Raw genomic sequence first — 17,701 nt, 5'->3', positions numbered from 1 at the left:
CTTCTCTGGATGGAGAGTTTACACCTGGGTCAGACTCTGGCAGTAACTCTTATAAATAACATGTTTTATTGATTACAGATAGAGGAAGCGAGAGGGAGAAAGGTATAGAAACATTAATGATGAGCAAGAATCACTGAGCCATGCTGGTCAGCACGGAAGCAACTCTTTAAACTTTGCCAATTTCAAATGTTTAACTCTCAACTCTTCTTGTCTTCACAACCATTCACCTATCCACTCACCAGGAGCCATTTTCAGGCACAAGGAAGGTGTATGAGCAGTTAACTCCAAGTTGTTTGTGCACAGGTCAAGAGTAGAAAGCAAGCCATCTATCAAAACACTGTGGAGTCCTACTATTTCCCAGACCACCCAGACCAATTGGAATCCCTCCACTTTCTGTCACTCAATCATGTGTTTTTTCAACTCTGATCCTAAAGTATATTAGGAACAAAAAAGCCCTTTATCATTCTACTTTATCCTATTTAATATTCATATGTCACATGGAAAATGAAAAGTACTTTGAAAACAGCCAATTATTTTCAATGTGTTGTATTAGAGGTGTTTGTTGGCAATGACATTGCTGTTCTTATTCCAGGAGAACCTATTATTTTACAATCTTGTGATTTAATTCAATCAGTTATAAAATATAACTACTCAGAAGAAAAATGCTCACAGCACAAAGGAATGCATTGTCTTTACCTTATTTATAAACATTAATTACCATTTATGCAGCTTAGATTTTAAAATATAATTACCTATTGGAATGCTTATTATTATTATCATTATCCATATTATTATTACAAGTCATGAAGGGTCCCTTATAAAAAAGGCATTATTTTATAGATGATAAGGTCCTATTTGCTTTTTGGTAAGTGAGGGAAATAAACATTATTTTGCCAGTCATTAAACACAGAGAGAAAATCTACAGTAAAAATGCTGGGGTGAGGGCAAAAGGAAACTGGAAATGTGATTGAACTTGCACACAGAGGCCGACTGAAAAGATTGATACGCTAAGATATTCTTGTTGTCAGGAAAGGCGATAGCTGAGAGCAACTATGATCAAAGAGAAAAATTTAAAATGTAGTGAAACATGAAGTGAGGTAAAGAAAGATAGTTAGTGATACTACACTAACAGAACAATGCCCTAACAGTAGAGCTTCTCTTGAATTTTGATAGACTTTCTCCTATTTGTCCTAAAAATGTAATAATATTAGTAAACCCCTTTTATTGCATTTGATTTGTGTAATCATTTTACATACATTAACTCATAAAATTCCCATGAGCACACTGTATTATGTTCTAAAGATGAAGACACTGGCACAGAGAGTGTAAGTAACTTGCCCATGTTCACACAGTACCAGTCAGAGTCTGAGGTCTCATTCCTGGTTCATGGGCTTGTTCATGGCTGCAATCTCACCACTAAGATTAATGTCTCCTATGTGGCAGGTATTGATAAAAATGTGTCAAATGTGCCCCAGCTGGTTTGCTCAATGGATATAGTGTAGGCCTGCAGACTAAAGAGTCCCAGGTTTGATTCTGGTCAAGGGCACATCCTCAGTGGGGGGCATGCAGGAGGCAGCCAATCAATGATTCTCTCTCATCATTGATGTTTCTCTCTCTCTCCCCCTTTCCCTTCCTCTCTGAAATCAATAAAAACATTAAAATATAAAATAAAAATGTGTCAAATGACTAAATGACCTGGGCTTGAGTTTCAGCTCTACCACTTAGTAGCCTTACAGTGTGGGACAAGTCACTTCAAACCTCAAATCTTTATTCTCCTCAGTTGTTAAATGGTGATCATAATAGCATCTGAATAATTCTGAAGATTAGATAGAATCTGTAGGTAAAGGACTCTGAATAGTGTATGGTGCACCATCGGAATCCATATGCATACATTCTGGTATTATTATCGTGCTTTTGCTCCCTCGGCTCACCTAAAGCATGGATTGACTGTACCCTGTCAGTGAGCTCAATTAACCATGATTTTTATTGCCTCCAGGAACACTCCCTGGAGAATTTTCCCACCTCTAAGCAGATTCAGAGAACACAAAATGTACTGTGGAGCTATTTTTCTACCCAAAGTCTCCAATGAAAATGTTTTGCCAAAAGGTGAATAAGCTTTCTTATGTCAGTTCATCTCCAGAGCTTGCTGTTTTGTTCTTCTTCTTCTTTTGTTTCCTCTGAAAGTTTATGAACAAAGATGGGCCAGTGTTCCCCAAAAGGACTCCTGCCCATCACGCTTGCAGCTCTAGATCCCCTGGCAAAAAAAGCAATTTGGAAGTAAGGAGGTTAAACTTGAACCCTGCAATCTAAGCAGATAATAGAGCAATTTTATAGACCTGGTGGGGTGTAAAACTGAGTCTGCTTAAAGTGTTAGATTCCTATGTCAGTGTATAATGGACACCAGCAAGAATTGGCCTTGCTACTGTTAATGTTTAGTCCAAATATGACTCTTCAGGTCAATGCAAGTGGACAAGTGGTATTTATGAGTCCTCCTGGAAACTGCACAAGTGATCAATTATGAAATCATCAATAAAAGAGACAAAAAACAAAACAAAACAAACAAACAAACAAACAAAAAAACAAAAAAAACAGAGAAAGCTTTTTAAATCTAAACTTCTAGCCCTGGCTGGTTTGGCCTGCAGACTGAAAGGTCCCAGGTTCAATTCTGATCAAGAGTACATGCCCAGGTTGTGAGCTTGATCCCTAGTAGAGGACGTGCAGGAGGCAGCCAATCAATGATTCTCATCATTGATATTTCTCTCTCTCTCTCTCTCTCCCCCTCTCTGAGATCAATAAAAATATATTTTAAAAAACACACACTAATCTTCATTACGAAAAATAAAATAAAATAAATCTACACTTCTATGTAGCTTTTTATAGGTAGTCATCACTCCATTCTTTTGGTCCAAATTAGCAATTAAAAGAATATACTGAAAAACAATCAAGTAGGAAGAAGAAAGATTTCATCACACAGGTAACCTGAACAAAAAAGATACAAGGATTGACAATAAAGCTTGCTTCTGGGAATGGCTTGTGTTCTTCAGACACTTTACCATGTCGAAAACCAAATGATCACCTCTGCTTAACTTTCAAGGCCTCTGTTCCTCGTCTTGCTGAATGCACCAGTATCCCTCTGGTGGAATCCCTTTGTACATTTTCTATCTTTCATTCACTACCACCAACTGTTCTGCAGTGTTTCCAGTTGCACCTTCACCATGCATTTCAAGTCTTTCTTCTCCCTTCTATAACTGCCTCCTTATATTGAGGCATTTGTCCTCTTCTCTAGACAGGGAAGTCTATGGTGAAGACCTGTCGCTCTGGCATTATACTGAGGTGAAACCCCTCCTTCGGCACAGAGTAATTGTGAGGTCTTGAGTTAGTGATTTCATTGCATTGTTTAATTCTCTCACTTAAGTGGAGATTTTATGATTTATTATCGTGTCATGTTCTCATATTGGGTTTCATTTGGTTCCTTGATTCAGAAATCAATACCCAGCTAGCTTTTGCTGACAGTTTTAACACCCTGTGCATGTCTTACATTAAACATTACTCTTGATTCTTTGCTAGTCTTTTCTCTGACTTCACACCATCAAAACTTCTAAGGAAGAACTTGTGTCCAGCTCCCTTGACCTGTGGCTAACTCTAGCCATCTCAAAACCCAAACAGAAAAGAATATATTCCCCATTTTGAACCAGTAATCAAACTTCTGGGCATACATTATATATTCAAAGGAAATATCAGTATATTAAAATGATATCTGCACTCCCTTGTTCATTACAGAAATATTCACAAAAGCTAAGATATGGAAATAACCAAAGTGTCCATCAAGAGATGTATGGGATAGCTGAAACCGGTTTGGCTCAGCGGTAGAGCGTCGGTCTGCGGACTGAAAGGTCCCAGGTTCGATTCCAGTCAAGGGCATGTATAATACATTGGTTGCGGGTACATCCCCAGTAGGGGGTGTGCAAGAGGCAGCTGGTCGATATTTCTCTCTCATCGACGTTTCTAGCTCTCTATCCCTCTCTCCTCCTCTCTGTAAATAGTCAATAAAATATATTAAAAAAAAAAAAGAGAGAGATGTATGGGATAAAGGAAACTTGGTATAGATATACAATGGAAGTTATTCAGTGATGAGAAAGAAGGAAATTTGGCTGTTTGTGGCAAAATACATGGAACTTGAGGGTATTATGCTAAGTTAAATAAGCCAGACAGAGAAAGACAAATTCTTGATTATATCACTAATATATGGAATTTAAAAATAAATAAATAAATAAATAAATAAATAAATAATAAAATAAAAAATTCAAATTCATAGAAACAAAATGAAAAAGGGATTGCCAAGGACTGAAGACTGGGGTTGGGGCATGGGGAGGGAGGGAATAGGGCAAGATTGGACAAACTTTCAGCTATAAGATAAATAAGGGTTGAGGAGCTAATGTAGAACATGGTGACTGTATTAGATAACACTGTGTTGTATAATTGAAATTTTCTAAGATAGTAAAACTTAAATATCCTATCCCTCCATAAAAAAAAAAAATCTCACACTAAATAAAAATGAAGTGATGGATGTGTTAAGTATCTAAATGATGGGAATTCTTTCACAATGTATAAAGTATCACTTCACCATGGTGTACATTTTAAAATCTTTCAATTTTATATGACAAATAACTCAATAAAGCTGAATTAGAAGTAAATAAATTCAAGTGTTGGATAACTCCCCATCATCTCGGCCTTTACTGCAGAGAAAGGTCCAGACTGATGTTGGCACTAAGAATCTACAAATTCTGGTCCCAGAGCACCTTTTCAGCCTTCTCCTCCAGAGTTCTCATTCTTTCTATCTTAAGCTTTATCTTTTCAGGTACCTAGAATGTTCCCCCTGCTTTTTCTGTCTCCAGTGAAATGATGATTCTTCTCCAAAGAGCACTGCTGAAATATTCTCTCTCTGTGAAATGCACTGAGGAGAGATTCAGTCTCACATCTGTGGCTATAGGAGTCATGATCATCATAGGATAGAATAACAGCATTGGCAGCCAACATTTAGGGACCAATTACTAGCCAGTAACTGTTGTAAACACTTCACTTGCTCATTTGAACTTTTGAGGGAACATATACTATTGCTACTATTATTTCCACTGCGCACAGAAGGCAATTAAACTCAGAAAGGGTAAGAAACTTACCTAAGAAAACTTATAGTTTTCTATAGCTAGTCACAACCGGGGTTTGAACCAAATAGGCTAATCCAGCATTATCACTCTTAACTTTGTAACTTTTTAACCTCTCTAGACTTGCCTCTCACAGCATTTTTCTTGAATTTGCTGTATCTGAGGTATCTTTGCATATGTCTGTTTATTTCAGTACATCATGATCTATGTGTTCCCCTGTTCCGGGCACTATTGCTTTCCCCATAGTTAGTGCTCCATAAACATCATCTTTATCTACGTGACATCTACTAAACCTGCCAACAGGAAATGGCTGTCCTGGGATTCCTGCCTCTGGCTTTCCTATATCAAGACTCTTTCGAGATTTAATGAAGATTCCTGGTAGATACATGATAGACCAGAAATAAAAAATAAAAAAAAGCCCATCTTCCTATTTGTCACTAAATAGCTATGCAACTCTGAACAAGCCACTTAATCTCTCCATTTTTCAGTTTGTGAAAAGAAGGCTATAATTCCTGTGATGTGTTATTCTCCCAGAAGCTTTATGAGGGTGATATAAGATAATCAAGGGAAAGAATTTTAAAACCTGTAAAATCCCATACAAAGAGAAGGGGCAGTTATTCTAATTATTACAACACACAGTTTGCGATAAGTGACAGGCTGGTTGGTATTAAAACGGGATTAAGTAGAGTTTCCAATTTTCCCACTTGCTGCCTTTTATGAGTAGCAAAGTACCGGGAACAAGAGAAATTAAATGCAGGCTTTGGAACATCCTCTGCCTCCGCCAGAAATAAGCTATGCTGTCTCAATGTTCCTGCAAGGCTAGATCTAGGAGATGAGGCACAGTCTGCATTTTTCATTTGAACATGATCAGACTGAGGTCAGGAGAACAATCTCTCTGGACAACATGAGCATTGCAAGGGTGCCCTATGTTGAGTAGGTAAGTGGGGAAAAAAATTAAAAAATAAATATTTATTATTATTATTATTATTATTATTATTATTATTATTGTAAAACTGACCAACACAGTGAATGTAGCTAGAGAACTGGCAAATTACACAGACTCTGGCCCTGCCTCCTCTTACTGATGAGGTGATTCAGGCAAGCGAATTAGCCTCTCATCCCTCAGTTGCCTGTTTTGTAAAATGTGGATATAAAGTGTCCATTTTATAGGACTGGTTTTAGGATAAAATAAATTAAACTTGCAAAGTACTTCTTTTTTATTTATTTTTAACATCCATCAGCTACCTCCTGTATGTCTTCTATTGGGGATTGAGCCTGCCCTGACCAGGAATCAAACCAGCAACCTTTGGTGACCAGACAATGCCCAACCACTGAGCAACACTGTCCAGGGCATATGCAAAACACTTAGGTCTATACCAGCTACATAGTAAGAATTAGGTGCTTATTAAATAAGTAAAAATAAAATCTGAAAATTCTATCACAAAATTTTTTTAGCTCATACAAATGATAAAGTTGAAGTACCTTGTTTCAGACATACACATTGAGTTTACAAACCCTCATGGGTTATGTTTCTGTTCTTCCAAAAATTTTCCTGACTATATGCCCAGGTCAGAGCTTTTAGCTAAAGTCACCAAGGAATTAGCATGAGATTAATTAATTGTCAGAAGGCTAAATATTTTTTTAAAAAAAACTTCCTGGAGATTACTGTTGTATTTTTAATTGATAGCATGTTGGCAGTTCAAGTCATTTTTTTTTTTTTTAATAAAGCCAACAGCCACATGTTGATGGCTTTTCAGCCAAGAGAGGCATCCAAAACTTTCATGATCAATAAGCTGCCAGGAAACAAAACACTTAAATGTTATGCTGGGTTTGACACCAAAAACCTGAAGTAGAGTTAAGAAATTATGTTTTGTGCCGAAGCCGGTTTGGCTCAGTGGTAGAGCGTCGGTCTGCGGACTGAAAGGTCCCAGGTTCAATTCCGGTCAAGGGCATGTACCTTGGTTGTGGGCACATCCCCAGTAGGGGGTATGCAAGAGGCAGCTGGTCGATGTTTCTCTCTCATTGATGTTTCTAGCTCTCTATCTCTTTCCCTTTCTCTCTGTTAAAATTAATAAAATATATTTTTAAAAAAGGAAGAAATTATGTTTTGCAATTATACAAGGCAATTTGATGATGGTGGCTTATGGGTTATGAATAGTCTAGCTTTATAATAACCTTGTTGCATTTGCTCTTTACCTGTTCAACAAAAACCCCTGGAATAAGGCTTTAACTTGTTGAATCAAGTATTTTGATTGAATGAGGGCACTGAGATTCTACTGGGTAAATCCTATATAGGCTATGTATCTGTTGGATCCATTGGCCACTCAACCAATCAAAGCATACTATGTTAATGATATGCTAAGGCTACTCAACTGCTCATTATAATGCTCACTGACCACCAAGGGGCAGACACTCCAAACAGTAGGTTAGCTTGCTGCTGGGGTCCCACCAATTGGGACTGAGTGAGATGGCCAGACTTGCCCTGGAGCCCCCCCCTCCCCCTTGTCCTTCCCTGGCTGGCCAACCTACTGTATCTCTCCCTGGCCCCGATCATGCACTGGTAGGGCCCCTTGGCCTGGCCTGCACCTTCTCAAATCTGGGACCCTACAGGGGGTGTCAAAGAACTGGTTTCAGCCCAATTCCCTGAGCCAGGCTGAGGGACCCCACTGGTGCTTGAATTCATGTACCAGGCCTCTAGCATTATTATAAAGCAAATTTAAATTTAAGATACACACATACATGCACACACACACACACACACACACACAATCAACTGTTTATTTTTTGCATTTATTCCTTACCATTATCTAGTGAGTAAACTTTGGTCACCATCATGTCCTTTGCATAAATAGGGAAAGAACTGGGCATGGAGAAAAAAAAAGTGAATTATTCAGTAAATGGGGAGATATAGCCACAGATTTGGCAGTGCTTATTTTTAAAGAAAAAGCATTTGTGCTCACATAGAGAAGAGTAGCTAGCAATTTCTTGATTCTAAGCCATTCGTGAAATAGCTAAATTCCTTAATCCTATATTTATCTACTCAATGTCAACATGTATGTACGTGTGAGCCAGCTGTTAGCCTTCAAGATGTGATGGAATTGGGAACAAATCTTACAAGAAGAAGAGCAGTGTGCCTGGCTCTGAGAATTATCACTGGTCCTGTAGATCCCCAACTTCTGGTTTATAAGACAACAGAATGTGAGGCTGATTTCTATGGGTGTAACCTACACTCCTATCCGTTAGGTTTGGCCAATGGGAAATACCAACATGATCAAGAAGGAAGAAAACACAAAATAAAATTGATTCTTTGTGTTCCCTCCTTGGTGGCATGGAGTTGATAGTAGCTATATTGCTCTTCCAAAGGCCAGAGACCCTGTTGGGGAGACATCTATGATAGTTATACCTATAACTATGGTTTTATTCATCTTCTGATAAGTGACAGTCTAGAAATGATAACATTCACACCAGCCAGTTGCAAATAATCCCTTCATTAATTTACCCTCCATTGCCCCATCTGAGTGTGCCTTGTGTTCCTGTCTGGACCCTGACTGATAGTAAATCATAGAATCTCAGCTTTGAAAAATACTAGAATTGGAGTTCAATTTCTCATCGTAGATATTTTTATTATTTTATTTTGAGAATCAAAATCTGGGGACAGTGAAATCAGCAAGGGTTTAGGATTAAAGGAGCAACAGGAGAGACTAGGTGTGGCTGCTTTAGGTCACTGGTAAATCAGAGAAAAGGGGGCCTTGGAGACAGGCTCGGGGTGTTAGCCTAGGAGGAATTGCCACTGCCCATTGCTCCCCTGGTTGCAAGCTGTGTGGGGTCCCTTAGAGTTTAGGAGATGTGCACTTGTGAGGGAGGAAGAGCCTAGATTTTTTTAAATAGCTCTGTAATTTTGAGCAAATTATTTCTATTATCTGGGACTCCATTTTCTCACATATAAAATAGGCTACCCTATATAATTAATTCCTAATATGCAAATTGTCCCCTCTGGTGGTCATTCAACTGGGAGACCAGGAGTTTGACTTCTCACTATAACATGCACTGACCAGTAGGGGGCGGCGCAGAACATGGTGGGCATTGGTGACATGTTGCAACCTCTCACCGACTACCTAGGGGCAGGGATAACGGGGACAGAGATGCGATGAGAATGCAGGGTGTCCACTGAGCTCACTCTCACTCCCCTTGTTACTCTTCCCCAGGACGTCAGGGTTCACGTGCCAGGAATGCCCCCGCGCCCAGGTGCCGGGCGCCCGTGAGGAGCCTGTTCCGCACCCATGCTTATCTTCTGGATGAACCAAGCTGCAACCCCTGGGACCACAGGAGCCGGTTGGGGTCCCTGTGGGTTCGTGCAGGAGCTGGTCTGCGAGGCCAACTGGGAGAGAGCACACTGCCTGCCCAGCTTCTGTGCAGTGCGACTGGACGGCCTAGAAGCCCACGCTGTACCCCAGCCCATGGCATCCATCCAGATGTGCTCACTGCATTTCAAAAGGTAAAAAAGTGGGGACTTGAGAGCTATTAATCAGGTGGAGGGTCGAGGTGGGTGTGTAAGGGCCCAGGGGCCCACGTGTTGCCAAAGGCCCAGAAATCAGCTGGGACCTGCCCATCCATGCCAAATATTTGTGATTCAATCTCCAGCCAGGCTTAGGGACCATACCTGTGCATGAATTTTGTGCACCAGGACTCTAGTATTCTTTATAATAGGCTGTTATTATTGTTATACTAGGAATGATATTCATAGCATGTAAAATATGATGATTTTTTGATTAGAAGTATCTAATCTTTTAGGTCATGTGGCAACCCCATGAAACTGGCCTTTACTCTGTTTTGGAAATTTTCCAGCAAGAATTATTCTATTGATATGACAATCCCATACCTTGCAGCTTTTCAGTAAGAGTATCTGTGTCATAAGACTAAGGGGGCTTGAATGGGTTTTATTCCAATTTCTAGGTATGCAATTCTGCACAAATCATTGCAGCATCTTAAGGCCAAAGTTGCCTCAAGTGTGAAATGGATGTAAGCCTTACCTTCCCTGAGGTAGAAGGTCAAACCAATGCTTTTCCATAATCCTTCCCAATGTGAAGATCTGTGATTCACATTATGAAAAAGAGCTACAATTAGAGGTCCAAAGGTATATGTTGATTAGATAAACATAGATTAAGGATTTTAACTAGTTATTTCAGGAATGGTTTTATTGTGAAGAAATCCCTAGCTACTCTACTCTCTGTGAACACACATAATTTTTCTTTAAAAAATAAATGTTGTTAAGGCTATATCTCCTTACTGAATAACTGAGTAACTCACTTTATCTTCCCATGCCCCAGCTCAGCTTAATAAAATGATGCAGATAGCAGACTCTGGTGTCAGAATCCCAGCTCTGATCATCAGAAAGTTGTCTGACTTATCTGTGCCAGTTTTCTGAGCTGTTGTGTGGGGAAGACAATATGCCTTCCTCAGAAGGGAGTATCAATTTGACTGAGTCAATACTTGTCCTATATTCATTCTCATTCTGTTTCATGTGCCAAGTGCTTTGCATAAATGATCTTGTTCAGTCTTCACAACAACCTGTTTTTCTGATGACCAATGGTCTTTCCTTCTGCACTGTGAATAAACTACGTGGCTTTCCTCTTCCTTGGCACTCTCTCTCCAGACCCTCACATTACTGACCACCCCTCGTTAGAGTCTCAAAAGTCACCCTATCAATAAGGCAAAGCAGTTCTACCCACATTCAGTGCATTACCACAGGTTTACCTTTTATAACATTCATCAACTCCTGAGACTATCTTGATATTCATTTTTATCATCTCTCTTTCCATAAAAAGCTCCATGAGGACAGTGAACTGCTATGTCCTATTCTCTGCTCAAAAGCCAGTGCCTACAATCATGCTTGCCACACATGGTCTCCCAAAAGGATATTATGGGATGAATGATTTAGTCAGGAGAAACTATGGGGCCAGAGAATTTAACTAAGTAACTTCAGGCACTTTGTTTAGTAAAAGACAAGAGAGGAATTCAGACCATGCAGATATCACACTAAAGCCCATGCTATATCCATTTTTTCTTTTCTCAGTAGTTGTTAGGAGATAATGAGTGTCTAAGCAAGAGACCTACCACAAGAGATAAAAAGGAGAAGTTAATTTAAAAGATATTTCAGAGAAAATTGACCAGAGTGTGGTGATGGTGGGTGGGTGAGCATAAAACGAAGGGAAGATGATTCTAATTTCAGCAACTATTAGCTTATGGTGCCAATGAAAGATATAAGCAACCTGGGACTGGTACTGAGGAATCGTGATCAGGCTATTGCATCAGGCTGGTTGCTCATGTTTGCATCCTGGCCTGGGGTTGCATAGAGCAGTGAGCAATTGGCTGCACAGGGGGCAGGGCCAAACACTTGAAAGAGCTAATCCTTCACTCATGGTCTAGGTATTAGCAGCCCCAGTAGCTATCCTATTCCTATTCTTGTTGGGTGAGGGGGGGTTCTTAGTGTCAGAAGGAAGACATCCTAATACTCACAGTGATTCTCAGTAGAACATATCTACCACTCCTGCTCCACTGGAAGCCATTGCAAAGAGCTGTTACCTCCTTCTCAAAGCCATGTCTTATTCCTCAAACCTTTCCATAGCAGTTGGACTTCGATCAATATTTGTCTGACTATCTTCACAAACATGGAAGTCAAGATTTGTGGTTTAACAGGAATCTGGACTTATCCATTTGTTGCTGTTTGTTATAGATGAGTAATATATTTTATTTTAAAATATTTAAGAATAGTCTATGGTTTTTCATGCTAAAAATCATTGTCATGTGCTACTTCTTTTAATGCTTTCATTTGGGGTACAGATAGCAGAGCTAATGTTTATGTCTGTATTTAACAAGTAACTATAAAATACATATACTTTCCAAATATTGAGCATATTAAGTCTATGCAACAAAAAAACTCAGGAGGCAATATGTATGTGTTTAAATACTTGAAAAGCCAACACAATTTTTTTTTCTGATATACATTGGGAAGCTTGCAGTCACATAATTTTTTCATCCAAAAATTCAAGTTTGGGAGAAAATAATCTAAAATACATATATAGCTATATGTACATAGATATATGCACAGAAATGTTTATCCCAGGGTTATTTATATTATGGGGGGAAAATTCAAAAGGGAAGAAAATCTAAATATCCCCAAACCAGGAAATATGGTCAAATATAATTTATAATAACTATACAATGTAATATTATGTTTGCCATTGAAAATGACTTTTCAGATTTTTTTAATAACAAGGCTAGTAATGATGAAAATATGCAATGTAATAAAGGATAAAAACTAGTTAAAGCCTGGCTGGCATGGTTCAGTGGTTGAGTGTCAACCTATGAACCAGGAGGTCATAGTTTGATTCCCGTTCAAGGCGTATGTCTGGGTTGCAGGCTGGAGCCCAGTGTGGGGCATGCAGGAGGCAGCCATTCAATGATTCTCTCTCATCACTGACGTTTCTATCTCTCTACTTCTCCCTTCCTCTCTGAAATCAATAAAAATATATTTAAAAAAAAAACTTGGTATAGATGAGATCTCATTGATACACACACAGAAATGAAAAAAGATGTTCATACTTATTTATTGATACTTCAAAGGAAAGGGGTATAATAGGACTATGAGTATGTTGTGTGCTGTGAGTGTTGTGTGTGTGTGTGTGTGAGTGTGTGTGTGTGAGTGTGTGTGATTTCTCATCTATTTTGCACTTTCCAAATTTTCTGCCATGAACTTGAGTAACTTATGTAAATAAACTATTCATCTTCCCAACCCCCAAGGGGAAGGAGGAGGAACAGGAAGAGGAGGAAGACTATGGCATGGAAGAAAGTGTTGACACTGAAGAATACTCTCAAGGACAGGACTATGGTAGAAGTGAGAAGGAAGGCTTATTTGAGTTTGCCTTGAGGAAGGATGCCCTTAAAGCTGGCTGTCACTAATGGTGGCTTCCTGAAGAATCCAGGCTGCTCCCTGGTCAAGCAAGAGTCTGGGAACTAAATATGGCTACATGTCTTTCTATGTTTCCTCCAAACTTGCAGGTTCTTAATTGTGAGAATCTAAGTGCTCCATAGTTTAGGAAAATGTAGGCTTTTCTGCAGGAAATATTTTATTTTGTTGTTGTCATTTGTGTAATATGGATAACTCACATTTCCTGCCAAGAGGAATGAGAGTTCTTATTTCAATTTGCCTTCCTGGAATAATAAAATGAAATTTAGGGTGAATATTGGCCTATATGAAACTCACTTTCAGCCCCTAGCTTTGAAGCTGCGTGGGTCAGGTTTAGAATATTTCCACCCCGCAGGTCTGGAACTGGCCCATCAGGCCTCCCTGCCCCTAGGGTTCTGTATGTGGTCCAGCATGCAGACCTGTGGGCCCATGCTTTTCCTCCTGCCACTCCGGTACCACCTGCCTTGTGCCTCATGTTCTCATGTCATCTTTTGAGTTTGTGTCCAACTGCTTAGGGCCCAGATCATAAATAGGGATCTGATGAAATCACTATTGCAAAGTAACATAACAATGGAATTCATGTGGTCTCTTTTCCAAGCAACTTACTTCCACATGCTAGGGTTTTCTTGGGATGGGTAGCTAATGGGGAAAAGTGGTGGCTACTGAAGGCGGGAGTTCTATATCTATAGACCATTTGGAGCTCACACATTGGCAGCCATGTCTAGTGCTGATTCACTATCAGCCAGTTTTATGAACTTCCATTTTTATAAAAATAGTTTTTGGAGTCCTTCTGCACATTTTTTAGCATCTTTTTTTCCCCAAGAAATGTTCTGACATATTCCTCATATCTGCTTGGAAATTGCAGTGTACCCACTTATTTGTGTGCTTTACTGAACATTGGAGCAGGAGGCATGCTCAAGAGGACTGGGCGATTTTGTTCTTCCCTAAGTAAACATAGCGATCCATTTGAAAATTACATTTCACCTGTCTGCTTTGTACAAATGACCATATTTTGGTAACTGTCTAGTGCATTGGCAAATTCGACTCCAGCTTGAAAGGATAAAAGCAATGGCTCTAACAGCCCACATTTGCTGACAAATTGAGGCAAGAAAAAGTTCTGCAGCTTCAATGTCATACAGGACTAGGTTTTGGCACAATTCTTCATGATGGCCTTCTGGGTTGTTGATGACATGTCATGCTTTGTTTTTGAAATGGTGTGCATGTGTGCAATGAAAGAAAAACATCAAAGCAATGTTTCTCAACCATATTTCTATTTTGTGTGTGTGTCCATATTGTTATTACTCATAAAAATAATTTTGTCCTGTCCCCTCTCTCCACAGAATGTCCTAACAGGACAAATCTTTTTCAAAGCTGTTTTCTGTACTGGTCTCTCTCCCAGCACAAGGACAAGGCCTGGCATATAATAAATATACATTGAATGACTAAATGAATTAATTAAATCTTATTATGATGATATATTACCTTTGGTCAGTGCCACTGAAATGATTTACCATTCCATCCTGGGACTTTTGACTGGAATGTATTGGGTTGTTGGAAGTACTTTACAAATTTTCTCCATTTTTGTTGTGAAGGTAAGTGAAATTTCAGAGCATTTATATTTTCAAATCATGAATTGAGTCTGTCAGTTCCTACAACATGGTGTGGCAGTGTATAAAGAGAATAGGTGAAGACATGGGTTATTCTCATTTTTAGATTTTTCTTTTCAAATCTTTTCCATATGTTGCATCGAAGATTAAGGTTAGCAAGTGAAAACAGAATCATGCAAGTAAATCTTTCAAATGACAAAAGTAAAATTTGATGGCTGTTAAAACCTTAGATAGACAGTAAAATAAATATCATTGCAAGAGTTAAGTGATTAAAATTTCAATATTCAAACCAGAAATTTAGCCCTGCACCTAGAAACTTTCTTTTAGCTTCTTAGTGATTGTTTCCTAACTGGGGAAGAACAACACTTCTGTGTGTCTCACTCCCACTGTTCTTTGATGCTTGAAAAAAATATATATGCAAGAATGTTTGTATACATAGATATTTGTAAATGTTCATTATGTACAGCATTTTTAAATTTTAACTTTATTAATCATTAATCCTCACCTGAGAATATTTTTCCAATGATTTTTAGGGAGAGTGGAAGAGAGAGGGAAAGACAGAGAGAAACACCTCTGTGAGAGAAACACATTGCGTGGTTGCCTGCTCCAGACCAGGGCCTGGGCTGGGGAGTAGCTTGCAACCGAAGTACATGCCTTTGGCCGGAATTGAACCTGGGGCCCTTTGATACTCATGCTGACACTATTCACTGAGCCAAACCGACTATGACTGTATAGCATCTTTAAAAAAATAAATAAATAAAGGGTTTCCCTTCAGATATCATCATTTTCTACACCTTAAAAGTGGCATGAAATTGGAGAAAGAGAAAATGGAGAGTATGCTGGCTAGTCTATGTGTCTCACGTTGTCTAGGCTATAGAACCCATTTATTTAATCAAACACTAATCTAAGTGTTACTGTCTAGATATGTTGTGGATGTGATTAACATCTATAATCCATTGGCTTTCAGAAAATGAGAATACCCTGGATGTGGGTGGACCACATCCAATCAGTTGGAAAGCCTTGGACAAAAAACAGAAGTTTTCCTGTAGAAGGAATTCTGCCCAAGCTTACAGCACCAAATCCTGTCTGAGTTTTCAGCCTGTCAGGCTGACTATGCACGTCAGACATGCCTGGTCCTACAGTAGTGTGAACCTATCCCTAAAATAAATATCTTTATATGTATGTATGTAAATCTATATGTGTATATACATGTATTAGTGTATGTATATGTAAATGTATATGTATGCATCTGTATGCATTGGTTCTGTTTTCTAGAGAACCCTGATTGATAAAGGTGGTGAGTGGGCTAAGAAAAAAAAAAGTCACATCTGTGTAGTAAATGTTTTTCACTTTATAGTAGTTTTTCGAAGCTAATGATATTTCTGAAGTTTGGCAGTATCTAAGTTATAGCACCAAGTGCATGTAAATGAGTCAATAAATTCACAAGGTAAATACACTTTAAAGGGTACACTGCTCTGAACCCAAGAGTCATCTGAGCCTCAGATCAAACAGAAACTTCCAAATGTTTTGAAGCCCAAGCTCCTGTCACCAGCACTGCGCTGTCCATCTGCCAATCAGGCAGCACCTTGACATTGCACAAAAGTTCCCCTGGGTATTTAGGTAAACACGTACACATCCATAGAGTTGGTCTTGTGGAATAAAAGGTACCGATTCTCTTCAGAAGCAGAGAACTGCTGTGCATGCAGACCTAAACAAACAACACACACATTTGTGGGGAAACAAACGAGAACAAACAAACTTGCTTTGAACAGCAGGAGACGACGTTTTGGCAGCTGAACAGGGCAAGAGCTTCATGAGGCGCTCTTTGATGCTGCGCTTGGTGCTGTTCTGAGCGTAGAGGAAACCTAGAAGATACCGACAGGTTCCGTTAACTCTGTCTTCCCCGGGACACTAGGGCGGGCAGGCTGCACCGGTATCAGAGGAAGCCAGCAGGCAGGACCTATACTCAGCCAGCAGCTCAGGCAATCACAGGCAGTAGGTTGGGACTCCAGAAGGGAAAAAAAAAAATCTTTCCCCTTTCTGTTATTCTTATATTTTGGGTTTTTTTTTCCAAACCTTTTCCTTGTGTTACATTAAACATAATGATTAGCAAGTGAAAACAGAATCATGCAAGCATATCTTCTGAGTGACAAGAATTTGGTGGCTTCTTTTTTTACCTTAGATGGGAAATAACGCAATATCATTGAAAGAGTTAACTGGATTGAAATGTAAATATTCAAACCAGCATTTAAGGGCCCCATGGCAGTGTTCTGTTCTCATTGCTCCTCATCTCTGATTGCCAAGGAGAGAGATGCTTTGCATAAATCATTCACACTGCAATCACCTGTTAGTACCTTTGCCTTCCCTGAAAGTGAGAGAATAGATGTCCTTGATATGCAGCATCATTAGCATAAATGACAAGCCTAGAGGGAGACAGTCCTTCACATGTCCACATTACTGGATGGAATTATTCAAGCAGAGTAACTCCAAAACAAGCAAGGTATGTTTGAAACTGTTAACCAGGAGTAGACGAGGGTGTCTGTGACTTCAGGAGATAGTCTGGGAGAATTTAAGAAAAATCATGAGTCACCCCCGTGGGCAAGGTCCCCAAACTTGACTGTCTAATGCAGATTCAGCCTGCCTACTCTGCCTGCCCAGAAGCCTGAATTTGCACGTGAACAGATATATTACCTCCCCCATATCCATTTGTAAAGTATTGAATATAAAGTGACAGCAAAGGAAGCTATTTAATTAAAGTTAGACCAATCTTTATAATATGGGCCTTGCAAATATATTGCTTGTTGCTTTTGTACTTTATAATAATTTTGATCTCATACTTATAAGAAGTTCTGATCAAAAGGCTACTGATCTCTTTCCCTTTGGAGCTGTTTCCCTCCCCCTCTCCCCACCTTAGTGTCTATTGGCTATAAAACCTGATAGATCTCTTGAATAGGAAATGACAATAA

At 39.2% G+C, this 17,701-nt stretch overlaps 1 protein-coding gene across 8 annotated transcripts in view; it reads right to left on the bottom strand.

Moving 5' to 3' along the window:
- Window positions 1–17,701, bottom strand: part of KCNIP4 (potassium voltage-gated channel interacting protein 4) — an 899,162-nt gene that overhangs the window by 85,342 nt on the left and 796,119 nt on the right. For 3 of the 8 annotated variants that reach the window (XM_084898606.1, XM_084898605.1, XM_084898612.1), the window contains exon 2: window positions 16,495–16,600. The exons of 4 other annotated variants lie outside the window; for them this stretch is intronic. In XM_084898606.1, the coding sequence (XP_084754732.1) occupies window positions 16,495–16,600 (106 nt within the window). The remainder of the gene's footprint in view (window positions 1–16,494; window positions 16,601–17,701) is intronic. One more of the 8 variants, XM_084898607.1, reaches the window with a different exon arrangement.

The sequence above is a fragment of the Pipistrellus hanaki genome (genome assembly GCF_964339955.1).
Source record: "Pipistrellus hanaki genome assembly, chromosome: 1".
NCBI lineage: Eukaryota > Metazoa > Chordata > Mammalia > Chiroptera > Vespertilionidae > Pipistrellus > Pipistrellus hanaki.
Note: the sequence above shows the minus strand (reverse complement) of the source record. Positions and strands in the feature narration are given on the sequence as shown.